Source organism: Paroedura picta, chromosome 3 (assembly GCF_049243985.1).
Source record: "Paroedura picta isolate Pp20150507F chromosome 3, Ppicta_v3.0, whole genome shotgun sequence".
Lineage (NCBI taxonomy): Eukaryota > Metazoa > Chordata > Lepidosauria > Squamata > Gekkonidae > Paroedura > Paroedura picta.
This window is the reverse complement of record NC_135371.1, coordinates 135,161,865-135,177,475: the sequence shown is the minus strand read 5'-3', so window position 1 is coordinate 135,177,475 and position 15,611 is coordinate 135,161,865. Positions and strand designations below refer to the sequence as shown.

At 43.1% G+C, this 15,611-nt stretch overlaps 1 protein-coding gene across 4 annotated transcripts in view; it reads right to left on the bottom strand.

The window, feature by feature from the left end:
- Positions 1-4,910: 4,910 nt before the first annotated feature.
- PCYT2 (phosphate cytidylyltransferase 2, ethanolamine) overlaps positions 4,911-15,611 on the bottom strand; it is a 29,176-nt gene continuing 18,475 nt past the window's right edge. For all 4 annotated transcript variants that reach the window (XM_077328058.1, XM_077328060.1, XM_077328057.1 and 1 more), the window contains 7 exons: positions 14,509-14,647; positions 13,347-13,429; positions 11,960-12,037; positions 9,389-9,454; positions 7,214-7,279; positions 6,781-6,869; positions 4,911-5,986 (listed from right to left, as the gene is read on the bottom strand). In XM_077328058.1, the coding sequence (XP_077184173.1) occupies positions 5,860-5,986; positions 6,781-6,869; positions 7,214-7,279; positions 9,389-9,454; positions 11,960-12,037; positions 13,347-13,429; positions 14,509-14,647 (648 nt within the window). In that variant the 3' untranslated portion in view covers positions 4,911-5,859. The remainder of the gene's footprint in view (positions 5,987-6,780; positions 6,870-7,213; positions 7,280-9,388; positions 9,455-11,959; positions 12,038-13,346; positions 13,430-14,508; positions 14,648-15,611) is intronic.

Genomic DNA, 15,611 nt, shown 5'->3' with positions numbered 1-15,611 from the left:
GTCTCTATTGGTCAGTGTTACTGCCTTGGAAGGGAAAAAAAGATCTGATCATTGCGACTATTGAAAGGCAGTACTGTGGCAAAGTTTATCCCATCCCCTTGTGTGAAGCCTGGAGCAGTTGCCTCCCTATTTCCTCCTCTTGAGAGAAGTTATCATTAAGATAGGTTCTCATTATGTTAAATTTATTGCCTTTGAAAATTGACCTCATATCAAAGTGAGAGCATTTTAATTTGAAAATATTACTTCACAATAATGATAAGTAGTAATAACCTCTGCTAGCATTATCATTTATTAAGATAAGCAATTTCCTCTGTTACATAATCAAAACATAATCAAAAGCTGATGGGGATACTCAGATAGCCACGCATTAAGCAAAGCCATGGCCCTCACACTGCTGATAGCCCTGAAGGGTCTCTGCTGAACTCAGGCTGCCGGGATGACAAGGGGTGTCAAGGTCACTCACTGGGACTGTTTGAGCACTAACAATATCACTCAGATTTGCATTTTAAAGGGCTGACTTTTCCTTATGTTTCCACATTAAAATTCGCCTTTTCAGGCACAGTCCCAAATTGCCATCTGACTTACCATGCATACTGGGAATTCCCAGTTACAGTGATTTCATTATTCAAGGCAGTGTCTAATTCAGGGCTGCTCAATGCGGAAATGTGTCCATTTAGGTTTTTACCCACACCTGTCATTTTGAGTCATTTGGGTACGTCCCTTTCCTTGTTGCTGTCTTCCCTCCCCTGGGAAAGGTGCCCAAGCACTTCCCCTCTTCCATCTGAAGGTTAGTTAGGAAACACCTAACTAGAGTACAAGAGTACCCCAGAGGTTACATTCCAAGGTGGGGTGATCATTGAACAGTTGGGCCAGAATGTCCTCTTTATGGCCCATCCTGAGTGGATTGGATGTTATTCTACATTTATAAATGGCTGTATACTTAAGGGTTGTCTAACTGTGTATAGCTGGAAATGTTTCACATTCATTAAATATTGTTTGGTGCAAGCTATATGGTTTTATTAGGCATTACTTGGAGCTGGGCAGATACTTCCAGGGCATGTCAGGATATTGGATGATGTTCTATTTTGTTCTTGAGAATAATATGCCATTGAGATCGGTGAGATTGTACTCAATTACTTTCTAATTCCAGTACACCAGGTTTTCTCAACCAGGGTTTTGTGAAACCTTGGGGTTTCTTGATGGCCCTGGAAGGGTTTCCTGAATAGGTGGGAATTAATTTTAAATATTTTAAAAAAATTAAAACATTTATTGGGTAATATTTGTTTATTTAGTTAGGCAGTTACTGTATATACCATCCCTCTCAGAAACCATCTGAGGGCAGTTTACATGATTTTAAACACAATAAAACCAAATAAATACAACACATTTAAATTATCAAATTTAATTAATATGCTATATATGGTTATGTCAACTCACCCAACCCCTCCCAAAATTGCCAGTGATGGGCCTGGAGGGATGGGAAAGGGAAGGACACCAGGCTGGGATGTATACAGCTATGCTTCCCCTGAGATAGATCACTAGAAATTAAGGTTGCCAGCTCTGGGCTGGGAAATACCTGGAGACTTTGGGGGTAGAGCTGGGAGTGGGCGGATTTGGGGTGGAGAGGAACCTCAGTGAAGTATAATGCTATGGAGTCCACCTGCCAAAGCAGCCATTTTCTCCGGGAGAACTGATCTCTTGAGTCTGGAGATAGCTATAATTCCTGGGGACTGGCATCCCTTTTAGAAATTGAAGATGAAGAAAATATGAATCTAGCATAGGTTTTAACACTGACATCAGGGGAAGGAGGATTAAAGGCCAGGAAGTGGACTCTTGGTTTTATGGAGTCAAGGTTGTTCTCTAAAAGCAAACTGTGACTGCCAGGCTTGAAAGCTTTTCTTGAGGTAGGAAACATTAAACACCTTCAATTTGAAATTCATGAACCTTCTCCATAATCTAACTCGAAGTTCATTACCCCTTTCTCTTTCTCATGTCCCAAGAGAAAAACAACCCATCAGTAAACACCAGCACAGAAGGGAAGAGACCCAGAGGCACTTGGAAAGCAGAAAAATGTGAAATGCAAAAGGGGATGGAATGAGAAACAGCAATAAGGATATATGAATAACTGGCTCTGCCAGGCACTGCTCAGTGCATCTAATTGAGTAGAGCTGAAGTTCCAAATCCAGGCTGCAAAGCAGTAGGGAGGGCAGAAATTAAATAAGTCTGACATTTTTAATAACAGTTTTAAGTAGTTGGAAGCCAGCGGCAACATCTTCCTATGGAAATGCACAGCCTGCAGTAGATTTGCCACTTCGGACCGAACTATTTGTGTTTGATGACAACCCCCCTCCAAATCTCTCACTTTGCAGAAGCAGCAGAGCCCCAAGGAGTCTCAAATTGCAGAGAAATGAATTTAAAAAATGGTAACAAGTCCAAGATTAAAAACAAAGTAAGCTCAGTAAGACTGAAGTTTTTATGGCATTTTGTCAACTTAAAGCAGGCTTCCTCAACATGGGTTCTGTGAAACCCTGGGGTTTCTTGACAGCCCCAGAAGGATTTTGCTGATTGGGTGGGAGTGAATTAATTTTAAATATATATTTAAAAAAAAATATGTCCATATATAGTTACATTGACCCAACCACCACCCCTCCTGCCCAGTAACAAGCCTAGAGGGGGTGGAAAGGGGAGGGGGCCTGGCATTCGCTTGAGGCCAACCGACTCAGAACACCTGATGGTCCCCCCAGACGCCCCCCCCATGACTGAAATAATTAACCTCCCAATGTTACTGTTAATTGTTATTTATATTAAAAATGTGGAATTGTAATCTTGATGCTTTACTGAAAGTTCCTTTGATGCTAGTCTGTATAACGTAAGTTATAGAATGTACAATGTAAAACGCCCAGAGCTGCAAAGAAATGGGCGGCATAGAAATATAAATAAATAAATAACCAAATAACCAGGCAACCAACCAACCAACCAAATAAATAAATAAATAAATGTGATTTCCATGGGCATGGTAGGGAGGTGTGGCCTACTGACATTACTTCTGGGGCTTCTTGGAGACTGAAGAATGTTTCAGAGGTTTCTCAACCGTAAAAAAGATGATAAAGCAAGAGGCATAGAACTTGGCTAACAGCTGATGAAAGAAGACAGCACCTTACTAGGCTTGTAAACTGGACCAGCAGGAGTCTGTCCTATGCCATTGGGTTACCAACTCTGAAGAAATGTCTGGATATCTGAGTCTGGAACCAAAGAAGGGCAAGGTTTGAAGAGGAGAGGGACTTTACTGGGATAAAATGTCATAATAATAATATTATTAGCAGCATTATGATAATATTGACCTTTCTGAGAACCCTGCACCCAGGAGGGAAGTGGCTGGTTCCCCCCACACTACCCCCTGCACTGAGCTATCAAGACCACCCACCATGAGACAAGCCATCCAAGAGTCTGGCCCACACCCCCTAACCACCCCGTCACTAGGAAGATTTTCAGCCTCTTGCAAGCCGCCGACATGCGCCACCATGCAAAGTCCTTTGGTCAACAAGCCTACCCACTAGAGCAGTGGTCCCCAACCTTTTGATCACTGGGGACCGGTCAACGCGTAACAATTTTACTGAGGCCCGGGGGGGGTAGTCTTTTGCCGATGGATGTCGCCACTGCCTGAGCTCCTGCTCCACTTGCTTTCTTGCCGGCGCCCGACTTCCCGTCGCCCACTGGGGGGCGCTGTCAGCAGCAGCTGCGCAGTGCGACGCCAAGGGGGAGCCCCAGCCATGGTGGCCGCTGGAGAGCACCAAAGGTGAGCTGGCGGCAGAGTGGAAGGGCAGCCCTCAAGGCAGCAGCCAGGGAGGAGGACGAGGAGGAGCAGCGGACCGGTACCAACTGGTCCCCGGACCGGCACCGGTCCCCGGACCGGGAGTTGGGGACCACTGCACTAGAGGAACACCACCAAGCAACTACCCCGCAACCCCCAAACAAGGACACAACCATTGAAGACACCAGGACATAGTCAAACTGTGGGACTTTTGATCCAAATGTCCTTATGTGACTGATATTTGGTACTTTTCTAAACCAAAGTTCAAATGGTGTTTTATCTACAGCTTTTGTTGGCAGTCTATTCTGTAAATATGTTGCTGTCAGTACTGCTTCATCCCAATATTGGTATGTTAATTTGGACTGTTAAGATAATCTAACCATTTCCATTAAAAAACTATTTTTACTTTCTACAGTACCATTTTTTTCTGGACTATATGGTCTGGTATGCAAGTATTTTATTCCATTCTGCTCCATGTAAGATTTAATGTGATGTGACATGCACTCACCAGCATTGTCTGTAAGTATTGCTTGAGGCTTCTTCCTAAATTGATTTTCAACACTTGCAACAAAGTTTTACGTCTGAAAGAGGTGAAATTGGCCTTTACCAGGGCCAGGTCTTTTTGGCCCTGGCCCCAGCCTGGTGGAACAAACTCCTGGGAGAGATCAGGGCCCTGCGGGACTTTAATAAGTTCTGTAAGATGGAACTGTTCCACTAGGCTTATGACCGAGGTCCACAGTAACATCCACCAAAATGGCTGACCTCACTGCTAGGAGGAAGAGAAGCTGGAAGATCAGCCTCCTACTACTCTCCTGTCTGCAAATTTTAAAGGAGGTTATTTGTGTTTTGTAACTGTTTAAAAGTTTAAAATTGTATATTGATTTTATTGATGTTATCTGCACTGAGCATTTGGAAGGGCAGGTTAAAAACACATTTATTTGTTTGTTTGTTTGTCATTATTATTATTACCATTATTATTTCTGTGTAAAGTTGTTCACACAACTACCAAATTAATCCAAGCCATATCCAACACTGAAAATGGAAAGTCAATTATAAGTGCAGAAGGGTCCCTCTCAGGTTAATAAGTGTTACTCAGACATAAGTTACCAACATTTTATTAATTTCCACTGCTTAAAATATACAAGATTGATAGAAAAAAGCTTGCCAAAGAACAAAACAACTCGATTATGTGCTCCCTGCAATATATGAGAAAGGAGCCTCCCCATCCAGCTTGGTTGTATAAAGCATTTAAATATTATGGGTAGTGTACTGAACCCAATCCCACTATGAAAGAACATCAAGGCCAGTGTGGAAGAGTGTTAGGCACCCACTGTATCAAGGCTTTAGGAAGCGTCTCTAGACCCAGTGAGATCTCCAGAACATTTATACCATACTTTTTATGCTATGGCAATGTATAACATTTTAGCCCCATCCTTCTGTTGCTTAACTTGAAAACCTGATCAACGAACATGGCCTAAGCGCAGAAGAGCAGGATGCAGTCTGTCAGTGGGGAAGCCCAGGGCGGTCTAAGCTCCATCCATGGAAGCTGACTGGAAACATACCAAATGCAAGGCAGTGGAAACTGCAGCAGACTAGTTCTAAACTGCTTTTTCTCTTTGTGCCCAGTAAATGCCCAAGGGCACCTGGCCAAACTCCAGTGAGTACCCCATCAGTACTTCAGGCAATGAGGAAGGCCAGGAAGGGCAATTTCAAAAGTTTCCAAATTGCCTCTGGCAGACAGAAATTAGAGGGGTGCTGTAAAAGGTGAGCAGAGTCAAAAAGGTGAGCAGAGATGACCCCACTCCCCAGCTCAGATATGTCAGAAGGTAAAACCACACAGTGTTATGTTAATTGGATTTAAAAACTGTTATTGGGAGGACAATGTTAAAAATCTTCCCATGGGAAGTTGATCTGGGCTAACTAGCAGCACCCTAGTTACCCAGGAGAATTGTAAGCATGGGCCTTACTGCGGCTGGCAGCAGTATCCTATCCTCCAGAAAAATATTGCAGCTCCAGGAGGAGAGGATTCTCCTGCACTCCTCCCCATGCTAGCTCTCGTGGTCCTCCGGGCCCGGTAGAGCTGCCTTCTGCTTGGCTTCCTCTCTTTTTTGCATGGCTTCCAGCACAGCCAGTTCCTTTGCTTCTTTCTTCTGGTTTCGGGCTTCAAACTGCAACCTGTAAAGACCAGCAGATCCATCAGACTCTCTCGTCTCCAGGAGGGAGGATTTTTTTTGTAATTCAGACTTCTCTGAAATAACTGAAATTAGTAAATTAGTATAAGCCTAAATTACTTCAATCCAAAGAAAGGAAAATGAAGAAGGATCAGCCTCAACAATTTCCCTCTTATTAACAGTTATGCCAGTGCAAGCCCAGCCTACACGACCAGTGGCTGGAAAGCAGTTGCATAACTTTGTGCCCTTTACTGGTAAACCACATGCATCCCACCCCAAGTTATCACAGAGAAGCAGAGGGGGAAAAGGTAGCTACAAAGATGTAGCTCCAATTTATACAACCAAAGCCTGAATTCAGTGCTCAGAGTAAATTCAGTGAACATCTATGGTTTATTCATGGTTTCTTTATTTATTCTGGTTGCACTAGTGTATCTGTTGCTTTCACAGAATTCTGAATACATTGGCATTCTCAGGAATGGCAGAGGGCAAGGAAGCTGTAGAATGGTTGTGCTGGGCATGAATGCAGGCTAGAAGTCATAGGAGGGGGGAGATGTGTAGTACAGAACCCTAGTTCCAAGATCTGTTTCCTGACATTCATACACTACTGCTGAGATATGTTCAGTTTTTGTCCAACTATAGTTCCTTCATTTTACCACTGGTGAATAGTGCTTTATTGGTAATATGACCTGCTTGGTATGGAACACATGCACACACAAAAACGATGAGAAGGCAATTTGGGGAGTTTGTAGCACACTAGTATGGAGACCCTATTGCAGACACAAGTCAAAGGCAGCCAACCTGTTCTTAATGATTCGTTCCACTATCAGATCTGTGGTGAGATTGTTGCCACTGTCCACCAGCTGGAAGATACCACGTCTCTTAGGTTCCTGAAGGGAAGAGAATGAATCTTCTGAGGAATGCAGAACAGGGTACTCTCAAACAGTTAGCAAACAGCATTTGACAAAATACATTAAAAAATTATGTGCCATAACTGCAGAAAAAGGTTACAGTTCCTTTTAAAAGTCATAACAACAAAAGCTCTGCATTTGGTCACAGAGACAAAAGGTTACTACTCAAAGTATAAAAAGAAGCTAAAGCCATGTATCTGTATCGCCTTGCTGCACATACATACCTTCCAGAGGGAAACCTGCCTGTCTGCTGTGTGCTATGGTTTGAATGAAGAATTTCAGTAGCTCAAAAAAGAGTCCCAGCAGCCCTCCTAACCTCTTACCTCATATGGATCTGACCCATCCCTGTCTGGTACCACCTCAGTCATCCCATGGCATACAAGATCAACCTGCAAAGGAATCAAATATCACTATCACATTCCAATTATGACTTGGCCATCAGGCACAGGGGACAAAACTGTAGCGTTGACACATTATAAGTGAGCCAGTTTGGTGCAGTGGTTAATAGCAGCAATCTCTAATCTGGAGAACATAGTTTGATTCCCTTCTCCACATGGAGCCAACTGGGTGATCTTGAGCCAGTCATAGTTCTCCCAGAGCTATGTCAGCCCCACTTACTTCATAAGGTGTCTGTTGTAAGGAATAGAAGGGAAGACAATTGTAAGCTGCTTTAGTAAAAAGTCTGGTATGAAAACCCAACTCTTCTCTTCTAAAGAGAAACATCTGCCAACCAATCCTGAAAGTGTAACCAAAGCTGCCATGACAGAAGCAGAAGATAGCAAAAGCTTCTCATTGCTTTGTCACAGCAAAAAACTTTCCCCATGACCTACACATGGTCCATGAAGAGATCATAGCTTTTAAGATTTAAGAGGGGATAGTGTAGAGCAATCACTGCTTGCAGGACACCATTCATTTTTTTCCCTATCCCAGCATAGCCCCTGGGAAAACTAATTCTAGACTTGAGCGCGGGCTGTTTCGGGCTGGAATGGCCACTTTGGCGGCCAAAGCACACAACCCTAGTTGTGAGTGTCCTGCATAGTGCAGGGGGTTGGACTAGATGACCCAGGAGGTCACTTCCAACTCTATTATTCTATGATTCTATTTTTCCAATGCACCAAGCAGTGCTTGGAAATAATCAGCATCAGCACCCAGAAACATAACTAGAATTGCTGTTAACATATCAGAACACATTCTGACGCAACTGTCTGGGACCCCTACTGGATGGTATATGTGATGAGAAATACCATCTCCCCATGTTGAAGCAGTTTGGGAACAGTTTTAAATCATTCCTTTTTACTCCAAGTCTATGCAGATCTACTTAAGTACACATTTATCCTGAGGGGTTTTCTCCCTCTCCCAAGGAAAGAAACTGGGTGCTTTCTGCATTCACAGCTTAATTTCAATTCTTACTGAATTGAAGCCATTATCCCCTTAATCCATATCATGATCCTGCATTCTTCACCTCTCTTCTTTCTCAGATTCTCTCCTACAAAGCACAGAGTTCAGCTCTGCATACTAACAAGAAAAAACAGATAGCCAAGATTTTTTCTTCTTTGTGTGTGTGTGTGCTGTTGATCGGTCCCTGCTGATTGGTGGTCAGGCAGGAACAGGACTTTCACTTCCAGGCCTACATTTTAGTGCTGCTTTCATTTTATCTCAGCTTCAGTGCTGTAAAACCATTTTCTCTACTTTATCAGTCCCTTAAGTGTTGTCAGAAGCATGGTGCAGCATTAGTGTCAGTGGAAGTACAGATGAGCCATTCTTGCCTATAGCACCTCCTCCTCTCTTCTTCATCCTGACATGTGCTTTACCATAGCAGGGGTTGGGGACAATGCCAGACCTGCCCTGTTTTTCCCCTCTGCCCTTCCCTTCCTATCTTGACAATTTCTTTTTTTATTAAGTGAAGGATTCCTTTCTTTAAAAAACAATTGTAAGGAGCCATTGCAATCCTTTCTTTAAAAAAGAAAAGAGAAACACAAGAGAACATTCTTCTGGATATGTGGTTGGGGAGGATGAGGGGGGAGAAGATCCAATAGAGATGCTCCATCTGCTCATGGAAGAGAGTGCGATGGTTGCACATTTCTCAGATTAAGTGGAGAAAATCCACTCTCAGGTATGCCAGGGAAAAAGTCAAATGACTCTGTGCTTGATCCTGAGTAGTACAGATGGGAAAAAAGTGAGCAGCATCAGAGTGGATACCCAACTCAGGTGCAGACTGATTTTATTTTACCCAAGCCACAAGGTGTCCCCCTCTGCATGGCTCTCAATCTATCAGCCCCGAGTTAAGTGTTTAAAATGAAAGGAAGATATCCACTCTATGGTTCAATGGAAATAATACTGTGTATCTTGCCTTATATCAAACAAAATCTAGTTTCTCTAGTGTCTATGAATATGGATATTTTCATGTTGATAGGAGTTTTTTGAACAAAAGTATAGCCATGGACACAGATTTTCTGAAAGAAATCACACACAAGCACATGCACTCAAAGGGGACTCACCTTAAAATGATCCAGCAAATCAGCAGAGACTGCATAAGGTGCTCCAATCACCACCTCAGAGACATACTGGAGAAAAAGAATCAGAGAAAAGCTAACTAACAGCACTAATTTCCCATTACTGCATTCTGCAGTTTGGAAGGAATATCTGTAGTGCTGGGATGTTTCACTAGGCCACAGCTGCCTGCCTCTTGACTGACACAGTCCTGTGGTTTCCAGCTGTCATGCCTTGAGAGAAAACTATGGATATATTTGTCAATATTTTATCTCTGTGTGGCATCTAGGGAGTTGCATTTAGCTCAGCTCATTCTAAAGGAACTCCAGTCTACGTTTCTCTGCCCCAGCACATGTTACCTATTAAGCCCCTGTCTCTGCACATCATCTGCTTTCTCCTTTGATTATTTTAATTTTTAAAATCCTCATTCTGATGCAGCAGCACGACAGAAAGAATATCATTTAGGAGTTCAGTCTGCAACATTTATTCCAGCCCCACATTGTAGTGCATGGCCTTTTGTTTTGTGCAGAACTTTTACACCACCATGCATAAATTACTTAGCATTACATCCATCACATAAAGCTGCACTAGGAGCACATTAACCACTGATGGCTGAGAATGCCCACCCAAAACATAAACACACATAATGAGTAGGAAAGAGTTTTCCTGGTGCTCTTTGCCCTCCCCCTCTCATTCACATACTGCAAAGCACTGAATAACCCTGACGAATGCCCTCATACCACTACAACAAAGAAAACAATTCATGTGCAGAATTAGAATCACAACGATGAGCATTTTGCTTGATTTAAGTTCTTAGGTCCTAGTGCAAAATAATGTTAGTGCAACATAATGAAGGGTAATCCTTAGGAGAAATGTAGGATGGAGGCAGCAGCCATATTAGCCTACTGCTTGTGGCACCTTAAAGACTTATGAGTTTATTGTTGCATAAAACTTTCTGTAAGCCAGTGGATTAATCATGGATCTGACCAAGAAAGTGATTAACTCTTCCAACTGAAAAACTGGGAGCATTTCCACACCCTTTAAATACAGTGTAATGCTTATTGTTAGTAGTTGTTATACTCCGGCCCTTCCACATGACATCGCCAACATCCAGCATCTGGGCAGTAACCGGCCAGCTACATCCTCCATTTAAAAGTGCTAGTTGGTGATTCCCAAAAAGTGGATTCACCAGCATATTTAGCGCTACCTAATGGAGAGCAGCCAGCAGCCCTCCAGCCAAAGACAAGTATGGAGGCTCAAAGGAGTGAAGGGTGCTTGCCTTGTCCCACCCTTGCTCCCGTCCCCTTTTCCAAGGATGGGGAAGTCATTTTTAAAATGTCTGACATCTTAAAATGCCCCTGCCACCCACAGCAAGGGAACTCCGCAGTGTGTGTGTGCACGCATGTGTACATGTGTGCGTGCATGCAGGGCAGGTAAAACAGTGGCAGTGAGCCCTCACTGGGTAATGCGTGTGTGTGTGTGTACGTGCGTGTATTTGTGCACAAAGGGGGAGGTAGCGGCAGCAGAAGGAAGGTTTTTTTTCAACTGAACTGCCTGGAGCAACAAATAGGTGTTTAGTCGTGCAGGCAATGGCAAAAATATTTTCCCCAAAAGTTGTAGCACAAAGCATGCCTCTCTAAGCTTCCCCCACCCCCAATCAGGAACGAGATTTCTTTTTAAAAGAAGCAAGCATCATGATTCCATAAGTGGTGGCAATAAAGACACACTGTGCATCTATGATTAGATGCATAGGCATTTCAACAGAGAACTACTGATTTTAAAAAAAATTAGCGGGCATCATGGGGGCCCTTCAAAGCATGGAGAAACGGGATCAGCTGCCAGGCTTGATTGGCAGGCTGAAGAGAGTCATGTATAAATCGTGTTGCTCTCTTCCACCATTTCAAGCAGCACTTGTGGAAGGGGGAGAAGTGCAAAAGGGCGGCAGAGAAGAGCGAGACAGCCGGAAAGGTGAGAAGGGGCCGGGAGGCGCGATTATATGTAGCGTTACACCATTTAGCTGGTGTAACGCTATTTTTAACCATGTGTGGAAATGCTGTGGTTTTTCTCTGTATCTGAAGAAGCTGCATTTTTATGTTAGAATATGTTGAGAGAATACATAGACTGTTGTGAGCCAGCTAAAGCACTTTGGCTGTAGGATTTTACACTATCTGGAGATCTGATGCACGTAGTAAATCTGCTGTCCTGTAGGAGTGCCTCTTTGCATCTCCAGGAGTCTACTTGTACATTTGTAAATGATGCAAATATTACAAGTTATACCCCAGTGCTTTCTCCTCCTAGGAAGTACTGCCCCTGGAACTCCCTAGCTAGGAAAGTAGGGAATACAAAACAGTGTATTTTCACTGCAACAGTTTGAGCCTTGGCACAAGGACCTCTTGTGCTGAGCGAGAGTACTAATTCAGTAGGCAGTCCAGCTATTGTAGGGGTCACAGCATATCTTTCAGCACTTGACATATCCTTGGAAAGTCACACACTAACATCCCAGTAAGTCAGATCTAGCTTAGGCTGCATGCTCTATAAAGTAATAGGAGCAAAGAGGCAAATCAGGGCCACATACTCACCCTGCAAGCCAGAACACTGAGAGTGCGTTCGTGCACATTCATGATGGGATAATTCTTGCCTTTGTATAGATTCACCTCCTGTGGGTTCATGAACAGAAATCATAACCAGCAAAAATAAGGCACCATATTCCCAGCAGGGCTCAGCTGGACAATGAGTGTGACATGATGTAGTATAGAGAATCTCCGAACTCATATTCACAAGCATTCTGGGGCCAGTTTAGGAGCATGGGACAGGTGGTAGGCAGTTCGGCCTTCCCTCTTCCACCATTTTCCCAAGCCAAAATAACCCTGGGGTCCCTATTTGTCCTACCTCCTCTCATACTACATTCCTAAACAGAATCAGGGCTCAGAATGTTTGGGAATTACAGTAGCCAGGCAGAAGCAGGCTGGCAGCGGGGGGATTTGGGGACATGGTTGGGAGCTCCTCAACATGCTGACATCACATGGAAATGACATCAACAGATCAGAGGTGATGTTCTGACTCTTGTGCAAAACTCTACAGTAGAATGTTGCCCAAAAACCAGATTGGGCACCTGTAAGGTTTTAGCTGGTTGCTTTCACTAAGGAAACTCTGTTTGTAGGAAAGCTTTCTTTAAGTACAATGATGCTTACATGCCAAACAATCCTTGCTAAGACTAACATCAGGTAATTACTGCTCTGTTTTAACCTCTAGCTCCCCTTTCTCCCTCCTCCAGTCTTTTTGGGTTCAAAATGTTTGTTATGGTGTTTTGAGGCTAGCTCAGGAGATACAGCCACATTCCAAGGACTTCCTAGAAATAGTGTTGTCATAGTGACTGAGCAGAGTGGAGAGGCCCCCACAACTAACTCTACTGTGAGAATTCACACTTGACTTCTAAGGTAATTAATTGCATAGGCAGAGAACAGGACCAGCAATAAAAAAGACAGTTTGAAATACTTGGCCACTTGGCCAAATGGCCAAAACTGGCATGGTTTTGATAGCACCACACCTCACATACACCCCCACCCAAAACTCAGAGAGTCAGAGTCTGTGACTCTGCCACAGATACCACCCACTGCCATCATATTTTGCTTCCCCCTCCCCTGCAAAAGCCAGCTTGTGAATTTTGGGTGGGGGGAAGTAAGCATGTGAGGCGGCAGCAGGCAGCATCTGTGGCAGAGCCACAAATCCCACTCCACAAGTTTTAGGTGCAGAGGATTTCCCCTAAAGTGGGGGGATAGGTGCCAAAGTGGGGGCTTCCCCAACTCCAGTGGGGGTCTGGATTCCCTACTGGGAACTTTAGTTCCTGGTTGCTATGCATAACTAGATAATATGTATCATTAGTTTGGCCCTGCTGGCCTTAGATGAGAAGAAATTAAATAACCTCCTGATTTACCTGGGCCTTCGTACTATGGCGCTGTGACATACCTGATCAAAATGCAGCCCCACAATGATATATGGTTGCTCTGCCAACTTGTGCACTTTCTCCAGAAAATCCACATGACCAATGTCTAAAGGATGTGCATATTAAAGAAGAAATCCTGTGACACCCATAAGAGGAATGCAAGGCAACTGAGGACAACATATTGACCAACACCACATGTTTTTCTTCTTACTAGACTTAGCAACTGCTGCAGTTGTCCAATAAATCTGAATTTGAGTGCACATATGTTATGGGAGCAGCCAGATGGTTACGAAACATACTGAGTTATTTACAGAGATACAATTCACTGCCCAGCACAGAGCTCAAAGGAAGTAAGTACTGTCAGTTTGCAACAGAAGCCAGCTGGACACAGCACTGATTGGATGCTGCCTGTAACATCACAAACGAATATATACCATTTGTCCACAGCAGTTCTGCAGCTCTTTCCCCTTAAAAAATAAATGAAGATAGGAATATGTAACTTAATGTTTGTGCTATACTCCATAATGATAAAGGGGAGAAGCAAGGTAGAAAATTGATATCAGCACCTGAATCATTTATATGCATGCCTTTTAAACTTGCTGAAGGGGAAAGAGTTAGACCTGCTCTACCAGTGGAAAGACATGGCAACTCTTGATTAAAAGTACATCTATGTATATCCTTTATTTCTCATACTGTTCCCCTCAATAGTTCTGGCACTGGTCTCAGTCTAATCACAAGGAGGCATCCTAGCTGAGGACATCATATGGACTGACTAGGCAACATTAATTTCCTTGAGGTACATCAATTAGCAGGACAATGGGGAGTTTGTAATCTGCATCATCAGAGCATCATAAATCTCTTATTTCCATGTGACTTCCCTGGGCTGAACTATCCCAGTACAAAGTTCTTACCATACATGACCCTGAAGAAGAAATGAAAAGGGGTATAACTATGGGACTCAGAGTAAATATTCTACTTCAGGGGAAATTCTCAGGAGAGACCAAGGAACAGCATGGGATTAGTATTTCCAGAGAGAGCAATTGAATTTCACTTGTGTTTTTTCTATGAACAGAAGGCACTTTAAGCATGGAGGTTTACGATGCAGGGCCATAATGGGGCTCAAATATACTCTTCCTGGTCTAGTCCTCCCCAGTGCAGTGCACCCCCAAGAAAGAAGCAGGATACGAAAGAGGTCAAAGGCACCAGCCACGTAGATGATGGTGTCCCCTGGCTGTGGCTCTTTGCCAGATGCAAACTGGATGATTTTCTGGGATGTCTGCAGAAACTGAGAAACTCCAGTCCAGGGGCTGTGACCTTTAGGACCCTGGTGAATGAAATACAAGTTAAATATTATCCCACCTGGACCGAAAATATACTTCTTGCATTTGCTCCAACTTATTATTTCTCTTTTCCCTCTCTGACATTGGCATATTTACCAGAATTATTGATCTTGTCTGAAAAACATCAAATATTGTTTCTAATCTACAGCACTGTTAATAGCTAACAGAATAATATTGAACACATGTAAAGCAAATCACATATGCATAGTTGAGAGAGAGAGCGGGCAAAATTATTTTAAAAATGAGCCCCTATATGAAGAAAACTAAGTAAAACAGTGAATATGAAGGTGATCATTATTAGCAAAGACTATAAGGGGAGAAGAAGTAGTAGTACCACCTAAAGGACTCAAGGTGGCTTACAATTGCCTTCCCTGCCTTGCCCCACAACAGACACTCTGTGAGATAGGTGAAGCTGAGAGAGACTGCTCTAGCAGGACTATCACTAGCCCAAGGTCACCCAGCTGGCTGCATGTGGAAGATTGGGGAATCAAACCCAGCTCGCCAGATAAGAAAGCTGCTGCTCTTAACCACTACACCAAGTTGTCTCTCAGAAGGGTAAAAGAAGAGTAACAGATCAGGATTATTTTAAAAGCTTAATTAGGAAGAAGCTTAATAAGACTACCTGAGTGATCTCTGAGAGACTAATAGGAAACTTCATTTAAGAACTATATACATTTTTGTTTGTATATTTGAGAAAAATATGGAACAGTATAACAAAAAGAATGGATAAGAATTTGAGAAATAGAAAGAAAAAATGCACAGATTGTTCTAAGTAGCACTGTTTTTCTTTTTTGCACTGATGTTAAATCTGTGAGGTATTTCATTAAGAAATTAATACTATCTCTTAAAAAAAATTGAACCAAGCAGCTAATAGGTTGACAGGTCCCTTCTGGCCACAGGCAGGGGTTGGAGTAGGGTTGCCAGGCTGGGAAACTCTTGGAGATTTAG